At 42.6% G+C, this 20361-nt stretch overlaps 4 protein-coding genes across 7 annotated transcripts in view; 3 read left to right on the forward strand and 1 right to left on the reverse strand.

The window, feature by feature from the left end:
- Positions 1-6: 6 nt before the first annotated feature.
- On the reverse strand, positions 7-4661 carry LOC131458604 (hepatic and glial cell adhesion molecule-like). Its single transcript, XM_058627791.1, has 7 exons — positions 4495-4661; positions 2672-3013; positions 2036-2317; positions 1547-1640; positions 1388-1461; positions 1220-1293; positions 7-1006 (listed from the first exon to the last, which is right to left on the reverse strand). The coding sequence occupies exons 1-7, from the start codon at positions 4577-4579 to the stop codon at positions 881-883; spliced, it is 1077 nt and encodes a 358-aa protein (XP_058483774.1). The 5' UTR covers positions 4580-4661; the 3' UTR covers positions 7-880.
- Positions 4662-5381: 720 nt separating this feature from the next.
- On the forward strand, positions 5382-6913 carry timm10b (translocase of inner mitochondrial membrane 10 homolog B (yeast)). 2 transcript variants are annotated; one of them, XM_058627598.1, is made up of 4 exons: positions 5386-5470; positions 5586-5645; positions 5740-5835; positions 6014-6913. In XM_058627598.1, exons 2-4 carry the CDS (start codon positions 5619-5621, stop codon positions 6650-6652), a joined length of 762 nt encoding a protein of 253 aa, XP_058483581.1. In that variant the 5' UTR covers positions 5386-5470; positions 5586-5618; the 3' UTR covers positions 6653-6913. The 2 variants fall into 2 exon arrangements, with proteins under 2 accessions (XP_058483579.1, XP_058483581.1); XM_058627596.1 differs by having other exon boundaries at positions 5382-5645.
- A 1713-nt stretch (positions 6914-8626) lies between these two features.
- Positions 8627-15932, forward strand: ilk (integrin-linked kinase). Of its 3 annotated transcripts, none has more exons than XM_058628295.1 (13): positions 8627-8762; positions 9615-9756; positions 12152-12317; positions 12405-12500; positions 12662-12758; positions 13399-13482; positions 13572-13657; positions 13756-13865; positions 14488-14615; positions 14735-14856; positions 14944-15043; positions 15233-15363; positions 15447-15932. In XM_058628295.1, exons 2-13 carry the CDS (start codon positions 9668-9670, stop codon positions 15594-15596), a joined length of 1359 nt encoding a protein of 452 aa, XP_058484278.1. In that variant the 5' UTR covers positions 8627-8762; positions 9615-9667; the 3' UTR covers positions 15597-15932. The 3 variants fall into 3 exon arrangements, with proteins under 3 accessions (XP_058484278.1, XP_058484280.1, XP_058484279.1); XM_058628297.1 differs by having other exon boundaries at positions 8628-8762; positions 9586-9756; XM_058628296.1 differs by having other exon boundaries at positions 8645-8762; positions 9628-9756.
- A 1008-nt stretch (positions 15933-16940) lies between these two features.
- smpd1 (sphingomyelin phosphodiesterase 1) overlaps positions 16941-20361 on the forward strand; it is a 5352-nt gene continuing 1931 nt past the window's right edge. Inside the window, 4 exon segments of the mRNA XM_058627905.1 lie at positions 16941-17096; positions 17203-17478; positions 18798-19118; positions 20113-20361. Of these exon segments, the coding sequence (XP_058483888.1) occupies positions 17245-17478; positions 18798-19118; positions 20113-20361 (804 nt within the window). The 5' untranslated portion in view covers positions 16941-17096; positions 17203-17244.

The raw sequence follows: 20361 nt of genomic DNA on the forward strand, positions 1-20361 counted from the left end.
TGTGTGTAGCCAGTAAACTGTAACGTTATTATCCCGTAACATAAGTGACAACAAGGAGAGAGACGTGTGTTTACAGATGCTTTCATGAAATGAACATTTACAGTTTATATACAACACGTTTGAAAAAGTAAATCAGATAAATGTTAATGAGGAAAAAACAAAATAACAACATCATACAAGTCGAGGTCTGTCTTTACATCTGTCCACAACGGCACGTTATGTTAAATAAAATAAAACATAAACATTCTAATCACTCTTTGTTTTGTACTTTTTCACATTTTATTACAAATCATATGATTTATATAAAAAGCCTTTAACTCGCTGTTTCCTCCGTCGTTAAATACAAAATACTACACAGTAGCTTGGATTTCACTGGCAAACACAACAGTCATGTTTCTCGCTGTGCTTTGTTTTTCTAAAACTAACATTTAATTCTACAAAAGAAACACATTGAACATTTTGAAATGTTATTAAATTACAATTAACTGTAATGAGAATAATTGGCCTTAATTAAAAGCCTCTTCATTGTACAACACTATCGTTTTCATGAAGAACAGTCTCATTACTCACTAACTTCTCCTTTTCTGTGCCTCGAACCACAAAAGCAATTGCTGATATATGAATGATACAAATGACACAGTAAAACCCCAGAAAATAGCTTTAACATATTCTCTATAGACGAGGCAGAGTCACAGGAAGTTGATGCTCTTCAGTCCTAATGTCATTCTTTCAGTTGCTCTGACACAAACCGAGACTCACTGACCTGCTCCAACACACCTGATTAACACACCTGTCAGCTCGTCATCATTAACCCTTCATGTGAATCAGCTGTGTTGTACAGTAGCAGGGAGTTCTGGGGGAGGGGCGGGGGTTGGTGTTTTCAGGTGGTGCATCTGTGGGAGGAGCGGACAGGTGAGCCGGGGGGCGGGGTCAGGGACACGGTGTCGCTCGGTGGGTGTTCAAACTCTGGAGATCCAATACTGTTACTGGACGAGTCGTCGGGATCCTGCACAAACACAAGTGACTTTTCCCAAATATCTGCATTCCATGTTGATTCACAGCTCTCACTCACACAAACCCTGTCAGTGTTAACTTTTTAAAATCAAAAAACCTCAAAATAGTCTCTTCTTTGGACCATAATAACATCAATAGTCAAACAAAGCCAGTGACGCTGCCATTTTCAGATGCTCTTTATAAAATATAATGAGGAATAACAAACCTTCTTTTGCAGGATGTAAAGTGAAGTCACTGCATGTATTCCGTTATGTTCTCTAAATTTGGGGCGCACGTCGTCTGTGGCAGAGCAGACAGCAGTGAACAGTGAGTCATGTAAACAGTAAAACAATGAGTTTGTGGATTATTCCATTCATTATAATAAACATCAGACCTCTGTGGCTGACAGTCGACTGTGGAGCGAGGTCAGAGAACCTGGAGAGAGGTTTTCTCTGCGCATCTTTCCTCCTGATACAGACACAATCATGTCAAGTTTGTTTTTTGCTTTCACAGACATGAAAATAATCCTTTCATCATTTACACAACTCCTTACTTTTTGGACGGTGTCCAGCAGGCACATATTATTACCAAGGCGATGAGGACGAAGATGCCTCCAGTGGAAAGAATGATGTAGAGGGAACTTCTTCCTGGTGAGGTAACATATTAGAGAGTATATCTTTGAAGTATGGTGGTATGAGGATTTAACAAAAGACTCAGTTAACACTCAGTTAAGACTCAGTAAAGACTCAGTAAAGAGTAAAGACTCAGTTAAGACTCAGTAAAGACTCAGTTAAGACTCAGTAAAGACTCAGTAAAGACTCAGTTAAGACTCAGTAAAGACTCAGTAAAGAGTAAAGACTCAGTAAAGACTCAGTTAACACTCAGTAAAGACTCAGTAAAGAGTAAAGACTCAGTAAAGACTCAGTTAACACTCAGTTAAGACTCAGTAAAGAGTAAAGACTCAGTTAAGACTCAGTAAAGACTCAGTTAAGACTCAGTAAAGACTCAGTAAAGACTCAGTTAAGACTCAGTAAAGACGTACTGTAGACAGTCAGTCTGAGAGGCAGACTCGTCATGTTGCTCACAGGATTCTCTGCTGTGCAGACGTAGACGTCTTCGTCTGCCATCAGAACCCGGGTTATGGTCAGGAGCTTCTGGTCCGGCGACAGCCAGAACCTGGTCTCGTTGCTCTGTGGTTTTCCACCTTTGAACCACCTGTACGTCGCCCGGGTTCCGTTGTCATGGGAACAGTTGAGGATGACGTTTTCACTGAGCTCCAGGACTGATGAAGACTCCATGTGGATATACGGCCTGGATATAGGCTCTGGATACAAGTGACAGTGAGTACAATACTTTAAAACAAGCAAACAAGACAAATATTTTACAAAGTCACAAGATATTCATGAAATTCTTAGATTTTTGACTACTGGAAATACAATAATAAATGCTGAGTTCTTCTGTTGTAATGTAACAAAGTACAAATACTTTGTTCCTGTTCTCAAGAACAAGATTCATGTAACTGTACTTTACTTTGTTATTTATATTTCTTTAACTTGTACTTTTAGTCAAGTATTCACTTTTAGGTACTTTCTATAAGACTGTGTTTAGTCCACAATCATCAAAGCTGGGACTTAACACAGAATAAGGTTTTCTAATCTTAAATAAGTCGTCCTCTTACCGTCCACAGTGAGTACGATGCTGCCTTCTCCTGTGAACGTGTCATCAGTGATGGAGATCTCCACGTCATACACTCCGTCATCAGTGAACCTGAGGTTGTGCAGGAGCAGAGTCCCGTTCTCAAACACCAGGATGCGGTCTCGATACTCGGGCCTCAGAGTCCCGATGATGTCGGTCCCGATGGACTGGACCACCGTGATGGACTTTTCCCTCTGCAGCTGCCACTTGATGACGGGCAGGTCGAGGCTGACGCTGCTGTAGCACACGGAGAGGACGGCCTCGCCTCCTGCTGTGCCTCTGATCAGGCTGTGAGGAATGGTCATGTTCACTGCCGACACCTCACCTACACACACACACACAACACAGTCATTATCTATCTGAGTGTTTAGACTTTGGTCTGTTTTTGATCAGAAATATGATTTTACACGTGCAGATTTACTTTAATTACTCACAAATCACAGCCACGAGTATCGTGGTTTCTATTAGAGTAATACAGTGTATCCAGGTTTAAAGTCCAGGTAAAACTGGGATAAGCTGTTTACACAGAGGAGCAAAGTAATGGATTACATTTACTCGCATTACTGTAATTGAGTTGTTTTTTTGTGTATTTTAAAATTGTAATTGTAATTTTACTGTACTTCACTACATTTAAAATCACATCTGTTACTGACAGGTGAATGATGAGGACAGGTGAATTAATGTAGGTCCCTGAGTGAGTGACATATGTGACCTTTGACCCATGTTGACTGACACATTATGTGTTTACATCTTTATTTTGTCAGCACTTTAATTTGTAAAGTTTCGCCTTTAAATTAAAACCAATACATGTGAGATTTGTGTTCTCTTGTCCTTTTTGCACGACACAAGAAAGTACTGTGTTACTAAAGTAACTAGGTAACTTTTACTCTGAGTACATTTTAGTTACTTTTTAATTTAACCTGATTAGAATATTTCAGTAACTCTTTCCATCTCTGTTTACCATGTGAAAATCATAACCAAACACCGCTACACTAGAGTACATATCAATTACATCTGAGAAATATGTTGTTTAGTCTGCCCTCACTGATTATTATGGGGTGTCAGCAGATCACACAATCATTAATAAGAGTTTTTCACACACACACAATGATCAGTGTCATTGTTTCGTCGTCCAGTGAGTGACACATGTACACTAGTTAACTGCCGGATATTATGGACTGCATGGCAGATTCACATCACCATGGCAACAGCTGTCCATCCTTGGGGATGGGTGAAGCATGAGGCAACAAAAGTGAGCATTGTTTGTTGAGATTTCCTGGCTGGCAGTTCATGAAAAGAGCGCTGGGAGTGCTCCAGATGCCACGCTGGCTCTGCAGACACAGAGCTGCTCAGTGACACTGGTGCAAGACACAACAATGATGATAAATAACAAGAAAACACAAACGTTTGCAAACCAGTTCTTTCAAAACCACAGTGTACGCATAATGACTGTGTTACACAAGACTGCAACACCCACATTGTCTGAGGCAATCAAATACCCCAGCAACAAATACTACCTTTGTTTGGGTTTTTAACTGTTTTCAAGCAATAATTTAAGATAAACATGAAGCAATGTAACCGTCACAAGCAGTGTTGTGTAAAAACCTCCTCTATTTGTTTTATTAAATATGCAATCTTCAAAATCATCAGCAAACTTAATCAACTTCCTGATTCCCTCATATTAAAATGAAGAAAAACGACATACAAACAGCAATCAGACCACATGAATCAGTTTGTACACATGCACGTGTCAGAATCAACAAACCTTAAAAACAACTGCGTCGCACATTCTGAATGAAAACTCACCTGTGCTGAGGAAACCGAGAGACACGATGGACAAGAGCTGGGACATAATTTTGGCTTTTAAAAAAGCTTCCTTTTCTGGTTTCATCGTTGGTCTCAATCTTTGTTTTCCTCCAAGACAAGCAGCATTATATTTGTGTCTCTGCGGAGGACAGAGGACACAGTCACACTCTTTCAGGCTCTGGAGGCACTGAGTGCACACTGTTCTCACAAAACTGCTGCACAAACTGGACAAAAGTGTATGTGTCTGGATGTGGATGTGTGTGTTTCATGCTGATCCATGTTTATGTAACAGTATGACATAATTATACATAATAGTGTATATACTGTAGGACTCAGTGTCAGTTCTCTCATCATGTGTGAGGTCCACATCTGTTTCTGCAAACATGTGTGTCACCAGTAACATCACAACATTTATGGAAATCTGTCAAATATGTTGAGGAATTTTACAATTTAATTTACAATTTATAGTCAATATATCATCATGTCACACAAGTGTTAGTTAGTGTTAGTGTTAGACTAAAATGTTAGTTGTAAGAAGACTTAACTGGAAATTGGAGCACAAACAGATTAAATACACAGTTCAGCCTCAAATTTAAATAGATTTCCTCTAGACTTTGTCAGTTTTTAGACTAGTACTTTTACTTGTACTTAAGTAACATTTTATCAAAATAGTGGTACTTTTACTTGAGTAGAATATTAATAATAATTAATAAAAATATGTGTTACATGTTTATATTTTTTTTTCATTAATTCATTCATTTATAACAGAATATAACCCATAATATAACAGAAAACTAAAAAAAAATCTCACAATTTTGCATTCCGGAAACGGGGCCGTTTTTTCTTCTCAGAGTAAACGCTCTCTCCTCTCTAATAACCATAGACGATCTTTGTCTCAAACATGGCGGCACACATGTGAAAGTCATGCCAGTTTCAGTCAGCATATCTGGATTAGATTAGCGCGTGCACGCTGCATGTAAGTGTCGTCTCACGCGGGGACTTTTTTGTTGCTTTTATTCTCCACAGATTTTTGTCAAAATCAGAAAGAAACGAAGTGATTTCAGTGAGTGACAAGAGTGTTTTTATGTTAGCATTGTAGCTAACTAGCTTCAGACAGACCTGCGATGGAACCAGACCAGCAGCTCAGAAACGTGAGTTCTTTACAGAGTTCTTTACAAAGTTCTTTACATATTTACATTCTGTTTGATAGAAAAACACGCTTTTAATGACGAGTTTGTGTTGCAGCTGCGGGATTTCCTCATGGTTTACAACCGGATGACGGAAATCTGCTTCCAGCGATGCACCAACAATTTCAACTACAGGAACCTCACCATGGACGAGGTACACACACACACACACACACACACACACACACACACACACACACACACACACACACACACACACACACACACACAGCACTAACGACAACAACAGTTAAACATATGTTTGTACACTGAGTGCAAATAAAGACGGACAGTAAATGTGCAGATGTTAACTGTTGCTGTTGTGTGTCCAGGAGCGCTGTGTGGACAGCTGTGCAGGGAAGCTGATCCGCTCGAACCACCGCCTCATGGCCACCTATGTGCAGCTCATGCCTCGGATGGTGCAGCGCCGGATGGAGGAGATGGAGAGCAAGGCGGCGGAGATGGCCAAGGCAACGGAGGCAGCTGAGGCCGCTGCGTCTGCGTCTAATCCTCCAGCCGCAGTCTCTCAGAGCCTCATCGTCTCACCTGAACTCCCTCAGATACCTGCACTCTTACAGCCTTCACTGACTGACGGAGGAGCAGAGGCACACGGCTCCGTCTTAAGGTCGGCAGGATTAGATCTTCCTGCAGAGCTGGATGCTGCTGCTGCAAAATCCACAATAGTCACAGAAGTCAAATTGTCAGCTGCCACGCCCCTCACGCCTCTCACACCTTTAAGCCAAACAGTGAATCCTACACTGCTTAATAATCAAGTGGACAATGGACCGTCTTATACAGCAGGCTTTTCACAGCTGTCCACATCTGTAGCCCAGTCTGGGAGCTCAGTACCTGAATTTATTCCATCTCTACCAACCTCCTTATCACAAGACGTCCCTGTGGCTGTCATCTCTGCACCTGCACAACCAAACCAAGAGAGGGCGCCAGAGGCTCCCCCTGTGTCAAGCCAATGATGATGCTCAGTGAGGGTCTGAGCTGTTCTCCCAACACAAATAACACCAATCTGGTGTATTTCTCATCAGTGGCATCATCACTCACAGCTGATGATGTAACACTGGAAAGAATAAATGACAAAATAACATAACTTATAACAGGCAGAAGAAAGAATTCTTCTTTAAAGTCTACACGGCTCAGCCTGATGATTAATCTTCTCATAATTGTTTTGTAACGGTAACTAATAACTGAATTAATGTTTTATTAAAGGAATAAAGCAATTATTAAAGGCCACTCTGCTGCTGGATGTCCTCATGCAGCAGTGGATATATATATATATATATATATATATATATATATATATATATATATATATACGACATACATACATATACTTGTGATGTTGTGGGTGTGATTTCAGCTGACGTATCATCATCATCACCTTCGCCCACATTTCCTGCCTTTGCTCTGTATGTGTTTTCGTTCTCTGTAATGAAATAAAAGCCATGATCAGTGATCTTAAACCATTGTTCCCGGTGGTGGTTTTATTCCTCGACCACAGGTTTTGTGATGTTATGTCACAGTGTATGAACGTAGTTAATTTAAACCTTTAAACCATTGTTTTTTTACAACAAGGTCACACACAAACACCAGGTGGCGCTAGTGCTGGAAGCTGCAAGTTGAGGAATAAAGGATTGGTCATTTCGAGGTATTGCATGCAATAAGTGACCATTCTCTGTTTTAAGTGTGTTCTGTAAAGACGATATATCTGATGTGTGTATGATGAATCACATGATTTACAAAAAAGAAATATGAATATTGATGTGAAAACTTATTTGTCTAGGATAGAAAAACCAGAGAGCACCTGTCAGACATCAGTTTGTTCTTCTCTTGTTTGGACTTGATTTAGAGTCAGTCGGTCACCTGACATGGACGCTATTATAAAAAATATTCACCTATAAGGAAATATTTTATGTATGAAAACTGTGAATGTGTTTTATTTACACAGTAAAGTTTACTCCTGCATCATTGATCCAGACTGTGCAGAGGACAGAAGCTGGGGACAGCTCAATGGGGGGACTGGGGATTAGGGTTCAGCTCTTAACTTGTCCAATGATGAGAACCAGCCACAGACTCAAGATCCTTCCAGTCAACTTTAAATAGAGTTCTCATGCTGGGACTCTATGTTCTATCACGTTAGAATAAGAATGAGTCATTTTTGCACACTGGCCACACGGTGAGGGTTGTGGGCAGTCCATGGCCAAGTGGAAAGGGAACTTGGCTTGTAACCGGAGGGTTGGCTGGGGTATCCCTGTACAAGGTACCCAATCCCCATAGCACCCTGGGCACAGCTCAGTGGCTGCTCACTGCTCCTAATTGTAGGAAGGTTTCTAGTAGAGGATCAGGATTAAATACAGAGATGAAATGTCCCCTGTGTGACTGATGAAGGACTAACTTCATTAAGCACTCTTGCGTTTGCGTCAGGAAGTCTTTCTGCATGCAGGTCACATGTTCTCGCCCTGTGTGTGCGTGGGTTTTCTCCAAGTTCTTTGGTTTCCTCCCACAGTCCAAAAACACGATGATTTGGGGAATTAGGCAAATTGGACACTCTGAATTGACTGTGATGCTGTGATCTGTCCTGTGTCAGATGGGATTGGCACCAGCAACCCTGTGACTCTCATGTGAAGGAACCACGTGGTAGAAGATGCATGAAGTTTTTAACCCATCCTTTGTACACACTTAAGGAGAAGTGGGCGGCACTTATCTGCACAATGGGGCATTGCATGCCTTGCTCAGAGGCACCCAATCTGGCAACCTTCCAGTTATGAGCTCAATTCCTAACCACATGTGCTCTCACATACCAGCTTCTCTTCTGTCCTGACCTGTGTTTTTATTTATGCCCCTGGGTGTCGCATTTCCTCCAGCAGGGGGCGCTGCTGCACGTGTGTGTGTGTGTCCAGGGACAGCCCAGTAGCGGAGGTTCTGTACTTTTTTTTACTTGTACCCTGCAACAACCGAGAGGAGCGGGGCGTGGACTGAGCTCGACCATTCTCTGCCTTCACTTGTGAGGAGGCGACGGACGAGGGGGGAGAAAAGGAAACTGACAAGAAGTCGACAGTTTGGCAGCTGGTAAGAGTTCGGAGTTCTGTTTCTCTGGGTTAACGTGTAGTTTTTGGGCTCGTTGTGAGTGGGAGGTTTTGTTGTGGGATGTCCAACTTCACTTTTTGCCTTTTTAACAATAAGAGTTGAGAGTGATCCACGCAGGCCAGCCCACTCCACTCCACTCCACTGAGGAGGAGGAAGAAGAAGCTCAGGGATGAACAAACTTCCACTGACTCACAGTCAGAGATGACGTTTAACTCAAGGATTAGAATGAGAATCAATCACACACACACACACACACACACACTAGGAGAACGTGTTCTTTTTTTATTAACTTTCTTTTATTGAAAGTTTTCCCAGCAGAAGTGGAAGTGTTAACCTGAGATTAGAGCAGATTACAAACCCTTTCATTCTTTTATTTGCTCTTGCATTACATTGTTTCCTTGAAGGTTTTATCTCTCATTCTGAATTCTGTGGCTTAGTGTTTGTCTTGTTTCTGTGTGTTTTTAAATATAATATAAAGATAAAATAAACCCTGTTATCTTTTCCTTGGATCACTTTGGTGACATTGTGTCGTTCTATGTCTTGAATCTCTTCATGTATTTTGTGTTTTAAGCGTGTTTTTGGTTCCTTTTCCCCTCCAGAATGTATATTTATATTCCTCATTTTTGTGCTTTGCATCATATATAAACATACACAAGTGAAACATTAAGAAATGCCTCATAACCTCATCATACAACAACATAACAGTAGCTTGTTCTTCCTCTTATATGCAAGAATTGCATCTAAAAATAGTCTGGAAAAGATCCTGACTAATGTTTGTTTGTTTGTTTGTTTGTTTGTTTGCCAGTTCCCTAAAAGGAGTCTTTATTTGATCAGCATCTCTGTGCAGGCTTCATGCTCCTGAACCTGAGGTCATCATCACTGTAAGCATGGACGACATCTTCACTCAGTGCAGGGAAGGAAACTCTGTGGCCGTGCGTCTGTGGTTGGACAACACGGAGAACGACCTCAACCTGGGGTGAGTGCACGCTGACTTTATCTCAGAGTTTAACACTTGGAGGCAGCGTTAGTCCTGCAGCTCATGATCATACAGATGTAGGTCAGTTTTCCACAAACCTCAACACTGTGACGTCCTCCAGTGTCTCATTTTGTCCTCAAACCAAAGAGTTTCAAAGTCAAAGCAACCAGGAACCTTTGGATTTAAAAAGTCGAGCAAATAATTAACTTATTTATTAGACATTTTCTCCAGACTTCACAGCTAAAGTTAGGTCACGTTAGGTCTGGTGTGTGTGTGTGTGTGTGTGTGTGTGTGTGTGTGTGTGTGTGTGTGTGTGTGTGTGAGTGTGTGTGTGTGTGTGTGTGTGTGAAAACAAAGTGATCCTTTACTCAAATAGTTTCCATATTCTAGTTTCCCTGCAACTCCACACGCTGCTGAACATCACCCAGCTTTGGTAATTCCAGCTCACTTTGTACTTTTTTCCCCTTCTTGGATTTTTCTTTTTATGATGTCATGCCCCAAAACTGTCTGGCTGTGGTGTGTGTGTGTGTGTGTGTGTGTGTGTGTGCGCGCGTGTGTGCGTGTATTAATGTGGTGGGTGAATTGTGTGGTGATAAAAATGACTCAGACAAGTGGCTATAACAAGACTCAACAACACGACCACACTGGAAATTACAGACAGACTCTAGGTTTCCTAAAGAAAAAGAATCATTTGTACGTGTGATGATCAGAAAACCAAGCGTTTGTATGTTATTTAATTAACCTGGATGACTGAATAATAATCCTGAGTTGCAGTCATAGTTGTGTAGCACACACACACAGAGCTCGTCTCTCTGTTTACATGATTTCCTTTTCAAAGACGTCACGACTGAAGACCTCGGTTATCTCATTCTTGGGCCAGGCCATATATGTGCACTTCTGTTGACGTTGACTTTGAGCGCTGCAGAGCTGCGAGCCAACCGCAGAACAGCCAGGACCATTTCCTCTCTTTAACTCCATACAGGGCCAGGCCCTCGCTGACAGAGCTGCTCAGTCCCACATAAACATCTCAGACCAGTCATTATGCTGCAGCGCTGCTGCTCACTGTGTGTGTGTGTGTGTGTGTGTGTGAACTCACCCTCACTCAAAGTGTTTTTATACATTAAAAACTATGCGTCTGAGTTGGGAGTTGATTTTTTAGATCTCCCCAGAGAGCAAGCAACACAGGAAGTCACATTAAGACTGTTTAACTGAACTGATGATCCCACTCCGTCATTCCTCTCTTGTTTTTTTCCCTGTTACTTTTTATAGCACACGCACAGAGGAATTGTCTGTGGACAGTGTTGGATTAGAGTTGACAAAGACTGAGATTAACCACTGTTTCACACTAGTGTGAGGGAGTAGACTAAACAAGCTCTCCTTGAGTTTTATTGTTAAATGTAGTGAAGCGTCTGTGGCTTTGAGGGGAGCAGCGAGAAGCCCCAGCAGCTGCTCTGGGGTCAGCCAATGTAAAAGAGAGGGGGGGGGGGGGGGCACTCACACATAGGTGATGCTCTGGCTCCTCTGGGACTGTGTGTGTTTGTGGCTCTGCATGTGTTAGCAGACATTCCAGCGTGCACAGACATACCTATCAGCGGGCACAGAGCGAGGAAGCACGCGTCTAAATAAAGATGGGGAGGTCGAGGGTGTGAGAAGCACGCGGTTTGTATTTTGTCAGCTGATGCGTGAGCGAGCTGTTAGCAGTGGCCGGACCAAACTCCTTTTCCCAGTTGTGTCAGGAAAGTACGGTGGCCTTCACATTCCAGGAAACCAGCTGCACAATGCAAAGTACAAGCTTTGGCTTTGGTTTGGCCGCTGAGAAAAGAAGACGCCACAAGATGGCAGCTTCCCCAAAGAAAGGTCCTCGCCTAAACTATATATACAGTATATATGTGTGTGTGTGTGTGTGTGTGTGTGTGTGTGTGTAAAAGGAGATGTTTTAAGGAGTTTAAACACTTATACAAACACACGTATGGGTAGTATATTTACTTTATGCAGAAGAAATCCTTTTACGGTGCTTGTTTTTATATGACCATTCAAGTTAGACCTGAAACTGTCGTGTCTTATGTCCGTTACACTCAAACCTTTGGTTAGATGAGTTTACACAACGCTGCTCACTGTGTTTCTCAGTAACAAGGTGTGGGTTTTTGCGACATTTCAGTGTTGCACACAAGAAAGTGACAACATTTATGACAAAACAAATTTGTGGAGCCAGAGTGATGCAAACGGTGGAGAATGACTGAAAACGCAGAGAAGAAGAGATGAAAGTTAAAATCCAGTCGTCAGCAGTTTCACTGGAGCTCTGCTGCTGTATACACACAGATATCCCTGTCAGGTCTGATAGTATTGCATGCCGGTTGTCAGATAAAGGATGCAGAATACTTGTGTTGTGTTTCAGTGACGACCACGGCTTCAGCCCGCTGCACTGGGCGTGCAGGGAGGGCAGGAGCGGTGTCGTGGACATGCTCATCATGAGAGGCGCTCGCATCAACGTCATGAACCGCGGAGACGACACGCCGCTGCACCTCGCGTCCAGTCACGGACACAGAGACATCGTGGCTAAGGTACGTTTGTTTGTTCATACGCGTTCATCAGCTGAGGAAAAGTGACACGTTTTCTAACTTTTGTGATTTTCTGACGTGTGAGTGCAGCTGATTCAGTGCAAAGCCGACCCCAACACAGTCAACGAGCACGGGAACACGCCGCTCCACTACGCCTGCTTCTGGGGTCAGGATGAGGTCGCAGAGGTACGGTGACGTCAGTGCAGCTGGGACTGATGATGACCTGTGGTGACATGTGATGATGATCCTGTGGTGACATGTGGTGACATGTGATGACGACCCTGTGGTGACATGTGATGACGACCCTGTGATGCTTGGAAACACAAACCCTCCATTTTACATTTCAGGACTTGGTGGCCAGTGGTGCTCAGGTGTGTGTGTGTAACAGGTATGGACAGATGCCTCTGGACAAGGCCAAGCCTCACCTAAGACAACTGCTTCAAGGTCAGAAATCACTCGTCAGCATTTTAACACTTTAACAATTTATATCTAGAGATGCACCGAAACAAAGCGACTGAAGCAGGATGTTGTGATGACGCATGCAAAAACTGCACCTGTCTGTTCCCACTCAGAGTCAGTTTGGAACACAAATAATAAAACGGTTCCAGTAAGACACAGGTACACGGTGGGAAGTGTCTTTGCTGCATACAGCGCTGATTATGAACTCCCCCTGACATTCACTCGGATCCTCCTGCACTTCATGGCGACTGTGCTCCGTCATAAAGATCATGACTTGGATGTGGGGATAAAGATCCAGGCTGTGCAGGAGCGCTGTGCTGTGCACTGTGTGTCTGTCAGCACCAGATGAGCTTCATGCACCCTTCAAGCTCCTCCTCAATATTTTCATAGATTCTTCATTGATGTATTCTTTGAAGCATGAATATTATAATCTATACAATTGCAGCGCCTTGACTTTAGTGACGTGAGTACGCTCAGCCTCAGCCATAACAACAACATTAGATGGTGCAGAATTGGTGTTTTCCTGATTTTTAGTTTCCGTGCATCTCTATTTATGTCCAATTACATCTTGTCAAAATAACTGAAGTCACTTGTTGTTTTGCTTCTTCTTCTGCGCGTGTTTTAGAAAAGGCAGAGAAACTGGGTCAGAGTATGACCAAAGTCCCCTATAAGGAGACTTTTTGGAAGGGCACCATGCGAACAAGGCCTCGTGAGTAACATTTCACGTCATTTCATTGAAGAAAGGAACACGTTAACACATCAAAGCCTTTGCTGACACTTGTCTCTGTGCGCTCTCAGGTAACGGCACCCTGAACAAGCAGGCTGGGATTGATTATAAGCAGCTTTCACTCCTGGCAAAGATCAATGAAAACCAGTCTGGAGAGGTTCGGCTCTGTTTGCTCATGTGTGTCAATCTCTGTTTGAATCTCTCCAGCTGTTGCGTCGTCGTTGTTGTTTTCCTGACTCTGTGCTGTGTGTGCAGTTGTGGCAGGGTCGATGGCAGGGCGACGAGATCGTCGTGAAGGTGCTGCAGGTGAGAGACTGGACCACGAGGAAGAGCCGAGACTTCAACGAGGAGCATCCCAAACTCAGGTTCCTGCCTTTAACAGTGTTTCCTGTCGTTTCTGCGCACAAATCAAATCATCGCGGTTTATACGGAGAGACCCCGGTGTCACATGCAGTCTGATTATTTTGCTCTGTTTACATGTGAGTAAACACAATGTGATCGAGGCGACTGAGGTCAGCGGTTAACAAGAAGATATGAGCTTGTGCAATGTTTGCTCTGTCGTGTTCTGCTTTGTACGCAGGAAAAACAAAATCCCACAATCCTCCTCCTCCTCCTCCTCTTCCTCCTGTGAGCAGGATGATGAAACAGTAACGTCCATTATAATTAAGATTGAAACTTATTGCTTTGGCCCGTGTTTTTATTGGTGGTTGCACTAAAACTATTAAGAGTTTCTCCGTCTTTATGCACAGACAATTGTGGTGAGCTGAACGTTAACTCATGCAAGTTAAGACAGAGGAACTGCTGCATTCATCGAGTCACTGTTCATGTCATTATGGCTGTGTTTTGTGCAACAAGCAGAACAAGTGCATATTAGCCTAATACCGAGCTTTATTAGCCCCCGCTCAGTGAGAGGGTATGGACAGTTGTAGAAACAAGCTTCTGTGACGTTTATCTAACAAGCATTATTCTCACTGTGTGTCTCCACAGGATCTTTTCTCATCCCAACATCTTGCCTGTTCTTGGTGCGTGTCAGTCGCCACCGTCTCCTCACCCCATCGTCATCAGCCACTACATGCCGTACGGCTCTCTCTTCAACATCCTGCACCAGGGCACGAGTAAGTCACTATATAATGATTTAATGCATTGATAAAACGAAGGGTGAGTAGAATCTACAGCCGTCTCCTGTCTCCTGTCTCCTGTCTTGTGTCTTGTGTCTTGTGTCTTGTGTCCTCAGCTCTGGTGGTGGACCAGAACCAGGCAGTGAAGTTTGCGCTGGATATTGCGAGCGGCATGGCTTTCCTCCACACCTTAGAACCGATGGTTTCACGGCTTTGCCTCAACAGTAAGCACATCATGGTGAGTTTTAAAGCTTTGACAGCGTAAAGATTCTCGGCCTTCTGCTGCTGCTGCCGCCACTGTGTCGCTGATGTGATTCACCCGCAGATTGACGAGGACATGACGGCCAGGATAAGCATGGCAGATGCAAAGTTCTCCTTCCAGTGTCCGGGTCGTATGTACTCCCCTGCGTGGATGGCTCCTGAAGGTATGACTTCCTTTTCCCTTTTGCATCTAACTCCTCTTCCTCCTACGATGCCTGGTCGTGCGAGTCATCCTTCTAAGAACATGAACTGTGTAATTGAGTGGTTTTTTGCTGTTGCCTGGGTTACAGAGTCAAAACACATCCTTGTGTTTTCCTGTGTTGATGTTTTTTTCCTTGTCTTGTCGTCTTCAGCGCTGCAGAAGAAGCCTGAAGACATCAACAGGAGATCTGCAGACATGTGGAGCTTTGCAATTTTACTGTGGGAGCTGGTCACCAGGGAGGTGCCCTTTGCTGACCTCTCACAAATGGAAATAGGCATGAAGGTACGTGGTCGCAGCATTCAGATTTTGGTCCATGATGTGAGGACATGAGCAGGAACGTTGTGTCTTATTCACCCGTGTCTCAGGTGGCTCTCGAGGGTCTTCGGCCCACCATTCCTCCCGGGATCTCGCCTCACATCTGCAAACTGATGAGGCTCTGCATGAACGAGGACCCGGCCAAGAGACCCAAGTTTGACATGATCGTCCCCATCCTGGAGAAGATGCAAGACAAGTGAACGTTTGCACTCCTGCGATATCTTATTTTTGAATTATCAAACCACTCTTAGCCTTCACTGCAACCATGTATCTGCTCAGCTGCTGTAAATAATACCAGAGACCACTTTAGCGACACCGTTCAACAATATCGCATTGCTTTACTTTGTATAATTTAAATCGAGGTATAAATGATCCTTACCATATCCATGTGCTCTTTTATTATATCTTAAATTGAAACACTTAAAGTCCAGTGTGGATTATTCAGTAATGTGTCATCCAAAGAAATGTGTATAGAAACTGCTTTTATACACGTGTCAACAACTGCCAATGCAATAAATATTTTATATTTATGACAAGTTCTTGTTTTATTTTGAGATTTTTATATAAGTGAAGAAAACTGAAGGTCTAAGTTTAGGAAATCAGTATCTCAGTTGTGCAGTATCATATATTTTTGAAAGGTTTGGGGTTTTTGTACAAATATTCTGAACAGCTGACCTTATGCTGCAGAACTGAGGTGATCTCCTGGTCAAATTCTGGGTTGCCAGGTCGCCATCCCTCACAAAATTGGACTGCTTTCAAAGTGTCGCTGCGGGTTTTATTGTTTTGAGTCATGTTTCACATAAATGACGAGGACCAAAGACAGTGAGGGACCCCAACGCATGTAAATAAACACCAAAGGAAAGGTTAATATTTTCAGTTGAAGGAGTTTTAGCCTTTTACAAGACAAAATTAATTTAATGTCAGCTGGGATTGTGGAGGATAAAGCAGATGATGTTTGGATGAATAACTAAACCTTTTAAATGTCACATGCATTCACTGTAGAACACATTTGTAAATGATAGTAAATGTTATGTCTCGTGGAATAAACTGCCTCTATCGATCACGCAGACCTGGCAACCCTCGGCAACCCTCGGCAAAATGTATTCTTTTGATGGAAAATTAATTAATTTATGTTTTATATGAGTATAGGAAACTGTTTACAATATATTTTCAGTAAACGACAGTAAAAACAGAGACAGGAGAAAGAAAATAAAGTATATGTATACACATAAATACATTTATATACTTTCTTTTTCTCATAGTATTTGATTGAACGAATGTATTAAAGGAGTATTTACAACAATGAATGTAAAATTTTGACATTATGATTAATGAAGAGATTGTTGTGCTCTGCTTTCAAAAAGGTCAAAACAAAACATTCAGAATATTTCATCATGTTTTTATGATGAAAAAAAGTGCCGTTTTCTTCAAAGTCTTTTTTTAAATGGAGGGAAAACAGCTGAAGAAGTCATGGCAACCTCCGGCGCGTGAGCAACAAGGGGGACACGTGACGCGTCAGCTGACTTCAAGTGACTTTCAACAACACCGACCAGGAAGAAGAGCGAGAGCACAGAGAGCAGCGCGCTGCGGAGGAAACAGCTCGGCTCCTCGACCTCCTCCACCTCCTCCTTGTCTCTGAGGACGTCCTTCACGACCCAAACCCAGACCCGGACCCGGACCGTGTCCGGTTATTTTTGAAGGTAAAGTTAGCTCATTAAAAAGCACGTAAGAGCAGTTGAAGTGTTCAGTCACTTCGCTGAGTGTTGTGTTACTTCCTCTGTTTTGCATTGTCCGTGTTCCCCACAGACCGAGGTGACACCTCTCTCTGAGGACACGTCTGTGAGGACAATGAAGGTGTCCACGCTGCAGCTGCTCAGCTGTCCTGTCCTCCTGCTGCTCCTGCTGCTCCTGCAGCTGCAGCAGCTCCAGGTCTCCTGTGTGCCTGCAGCACAGACTCACTCTCAGGAGCCCAGGCTGCTGTTTGTGGAGCAGCTCAGTCGCTCACAGCTCGGCTTTAACTGGAGGAATGTCACCTGTCCGCTGTGTAAAACCGTCTTCGCCATCCTGGACGTGGCACTGCTGGTAATGTTCCATCATTTTTCACAGCAAACATCCACCAAGGTTCATTGTAAATGTAAAAAAATAAAATACAAAACAACATCTGCATCATTTCCAAAATCTAAATAATCATTTACATGCGGAACCGTGTTTCTCACAGTCAAACTAACCTCATATTGTCCACAATATTCACTTTTAATTCCTTTTTTGTTGTTGTGTGATACAAAGAAACCAGGAAATATTCACTAAACTAAAGAGGTTGCTTCCTTTCTCACAGTGTTTAGTCACTCTGGAGCTACAACTAACTATTATTCTTATAAACGATTAATCTGTCCATTGTTTTCCCGATTAATTGACTAATTGTTTGGTCAATAAAATGTCAGAAAACCTTAAAAAATGTTGATCAGTGTTTGTGAAACCTGGAAATGACGACGATGTCAAATGTCTTTGTTTTTGTCCACAAACCAAAATGATTCAGTTTTGAATAATGTCTTTGTTTTATGGAGCAAAGAAACATTAGGAACAACTAACCTCACATTTTAGAAGCTGAAACATTCAGAAATCTTGTTTTTAATCATGAAAAAAAAGCTTCAAACCGATTCATCAACTGTCAAAATAGTTGTTTCAGCTGTAGTCCACAGCCGACATGTCCAGAAAATCTAATCCAAAGTGATTCTGGAGATTATTTTGTCATTATTCTGAGTAAAGGTGCAATTCAGCAACAATTAAATGTAAGTTTCATCGACCACAGCCCACAATTACGTCCAGGAATTCAGGAATATGAATAATAAAAGTATAATTAGTGGGTAAATGTTAGAAAAGTGGACTGTTTACTCAACACTGATAAAAAAAACCTGAGTTTGCTTTGCAGCTGATAGCAGAAAATGCTGATTCGACTCAATGCTGTGGGATTGTATTTCACCACATCAACCTTTTTTCTTTATATTTATTTAAGATTGAAAGTGAACGCAACACAAACTGCAACCATGACAATATTTCTTGTCCTCTGTTTTAAGTTCTGTGAGCTAAATTACTGCTTCACAAACCCACATTTTCTATAGATCAGCACAAATGTTCTTGTATTTTTAATCCTTCAAGGAAACTGCTGTTCTGCTGCGTGACAACGTCTTTGTGTCATAACACAATTGTGTTGAGTTACTTTAATACTGACACTTAAATGTGCACTTCTGCATAATGTCCTTCCTCCAGTTGAGGTCTGATGAGTTCTTATGTAAAATAACCTGATTTCTGATTGACTGCATTTTCAGGAAGTTTGTGGTTTTTGTTGCAGTCTCTGAAGCGTTTTCGTTTCTTTGATCCTGTTCCGCCGTCTTTCTCCTCAGAGCAATGCAAATGAGGAGCACGTGGCCCGTGCAGTGGGCGAGGCGTGCACCCGCCTCCATCTGGCCGAGGAGAAGGTCTGTCGGCAAATCGCGGAGCTGTTCAGAGACGACTTCATCCGCGCGCTGCAGCGCTCGCTGCTGTGGCCGACGGAAGCGTGCGCGCTGCTCGTCGGGCCCTCCTGCGGCAAGTTTGACATCTACGCGCCGTGGAACATCACCCTGCCAAAGGTCCCTAAACCTCCTGTGACACCACCGTCTCCTCCAAAACCTGGATCTCCACAGAGCAGAGTCCTGTTTCTAACGGATGTCCACTTGGACAAGGTGAGCTTGTGCTGCTCAGAGAATAAACTACACCAAGTTCTGATCCACTGTGTGACATTTAACCTTCATTTAAAGCGGGGATCTCAAACCCAAATGACTTGGGGGGCCACTAAGTATCTAGTGTGGTCAGGAGGAGCCGGACCAACATTTTAGGAAAAAGCGACTGTTAGTCGGGGTTCTCTATCATGATAATGGAATAACAATCATTTTTAAAAAATCTATAAATAAAAAACATACAGAAATAACTTATTAAACTTGATATTAAGTGGCGGGCCGCATGAAATCAAATAGAGGGCCGTATGTGGCCCCCCGGCCGCGAGTTTGAAAGCAAATGATGGAGCATTTACCACACAGAAACATTACAACAAATATTCATAACACTATTTGAATAAATGGATGTAGGGCAGCAACTAACGTTTTATTATTATTTCTGTCCATTATTTTCTTGATTAATTGATTAATTGCTAAGAAACCAGAAAACGTTGATGAGTGTTTGTCAAACCTGTAAAAGGACGACGTTCTCAAATGTGTCGTCTTGTTGTTTTGTCCAAAAACCCAAAAATTCATCAGTTTGAATGATTTCTTTGTCGTATGGAGCAAAGAAACAAGAACATTTAAGAAGCTGAAAAATCTGAAAACTTGCTTTAATTCCTTAAAAACACTCACAAAATAGTTGACGATTCATTTAGTAATCGATTAATAATCAATTAATCGAGTAATTGTTTCAACCCAATTAATTGATTATCAAAATATTTGTTGATTAGTCATTGATTGAATCATCGCTGCTCCACCTGGATGAAAATGTAAAGATATTAAATGTGATTTACATTTAAATTTACATAGAAAACAAAACAATAAAGAATATAATCATTAAATGTCTCACTCTGTTTTTAAGTGGTGTCGACCAGGATGAATGTGAACTGTAAATCCTGGTTGAATAGAATCCGGAGCATGGATCAATCACAGATCTAACAAATGAAGTCTCCACTGACAGGAGTATGAGCCGGGCAGCGCCGCAGACTGTAAGGATCCTCTGTGCTGCCGTAAAAACTCCAGCGCTCCGCACTGGAGGAGGCGAGAGGCTGGTTACTGGGGGACGTACAGTAAGTGTGACCTTCCTCAGTGGACCCTGGAGAACCTCCTGGAGAACGCTGCCAGAGCCGGACCCTGGGACTGGGTCTACTGGACCGGAGACATCCCAGCACACAACGTCTGGGCTCAGACCAGGACGCAGCAGCTGTCG

This window comes from Solea solea, chromosome 4, assembly GCF_958295425.1.
Source record: "Solea solea chromosome 4, fSolSol10.1, whole genome shotgun sequence".
In the NCBI taxonomy this organism is placed as follows: Eukaryota; Metazoa; Chordata; class Actinopteri; order Pleuronectiformes; family Soleidae; genus Solea; species Solea solea.

Coding starts and splice junctions, on each gene's coding strand:
- LOC131458604 (XM_058627791.1), bottom strand. CDS start 4,579: ATGAAACCAGAAAAGGAAGCTTTTTTAAAAGCCAAAATTATGTCCCAG. Junction 2,318..2,671: donor CATCGTACTCACTGTGGACG/GTAAGAGGACGA, acceptor ACTTGTATCCAG/AGCCTATATCCAGGCCGTAT. Junction 1,462..1,546: donor TGCTGGACACCGTCCAAAAA/GTAAGGAGTTGT, acceptor TGTCTGTATCAG/GAGGAAAGATGCGCAGAGAA.
- timm10b (XM_058627596.1), top strand. CDS start 5,619: ATGGAACCAGACCAGCAGCTCAGAAAC. Junction 5,646..5,739: donor CAGACCAGCAGCTCAGAAAC/GTGAGTTCTTTA, acceptor TTTGTGTTGCAG/CTGCGGGATTTCCTCATGGT. Junction 5,836..6,013: donor GGAACCTCACCATGGACGAG/GTACACACACAC, acceptor TTGTGTGTCCAG/GAGCGCTGTGTGGACAGCTG.
- ilk (XM_058628295.1), top strand. CDS start 9,668: ATGGACGACATCTTCACTCAGTGCAGGGAAGGAAACTCTGTGGCCGTG. Junction 13,658..13,755: donor ATGAAAACCAGTCTGGAGAG/GTTCGGCTCTGT, acceptor CTGTGTGTGCAG/TTGTGGCAGGGTCGATGGCA. Junction 15,364..15,446: donor AAATGGAAATAGGCATGAAG/GTACGTGGTCGC, acceptor CCCGTGTCTCAG/GTGGCTCTCGAGGGTCTTCG.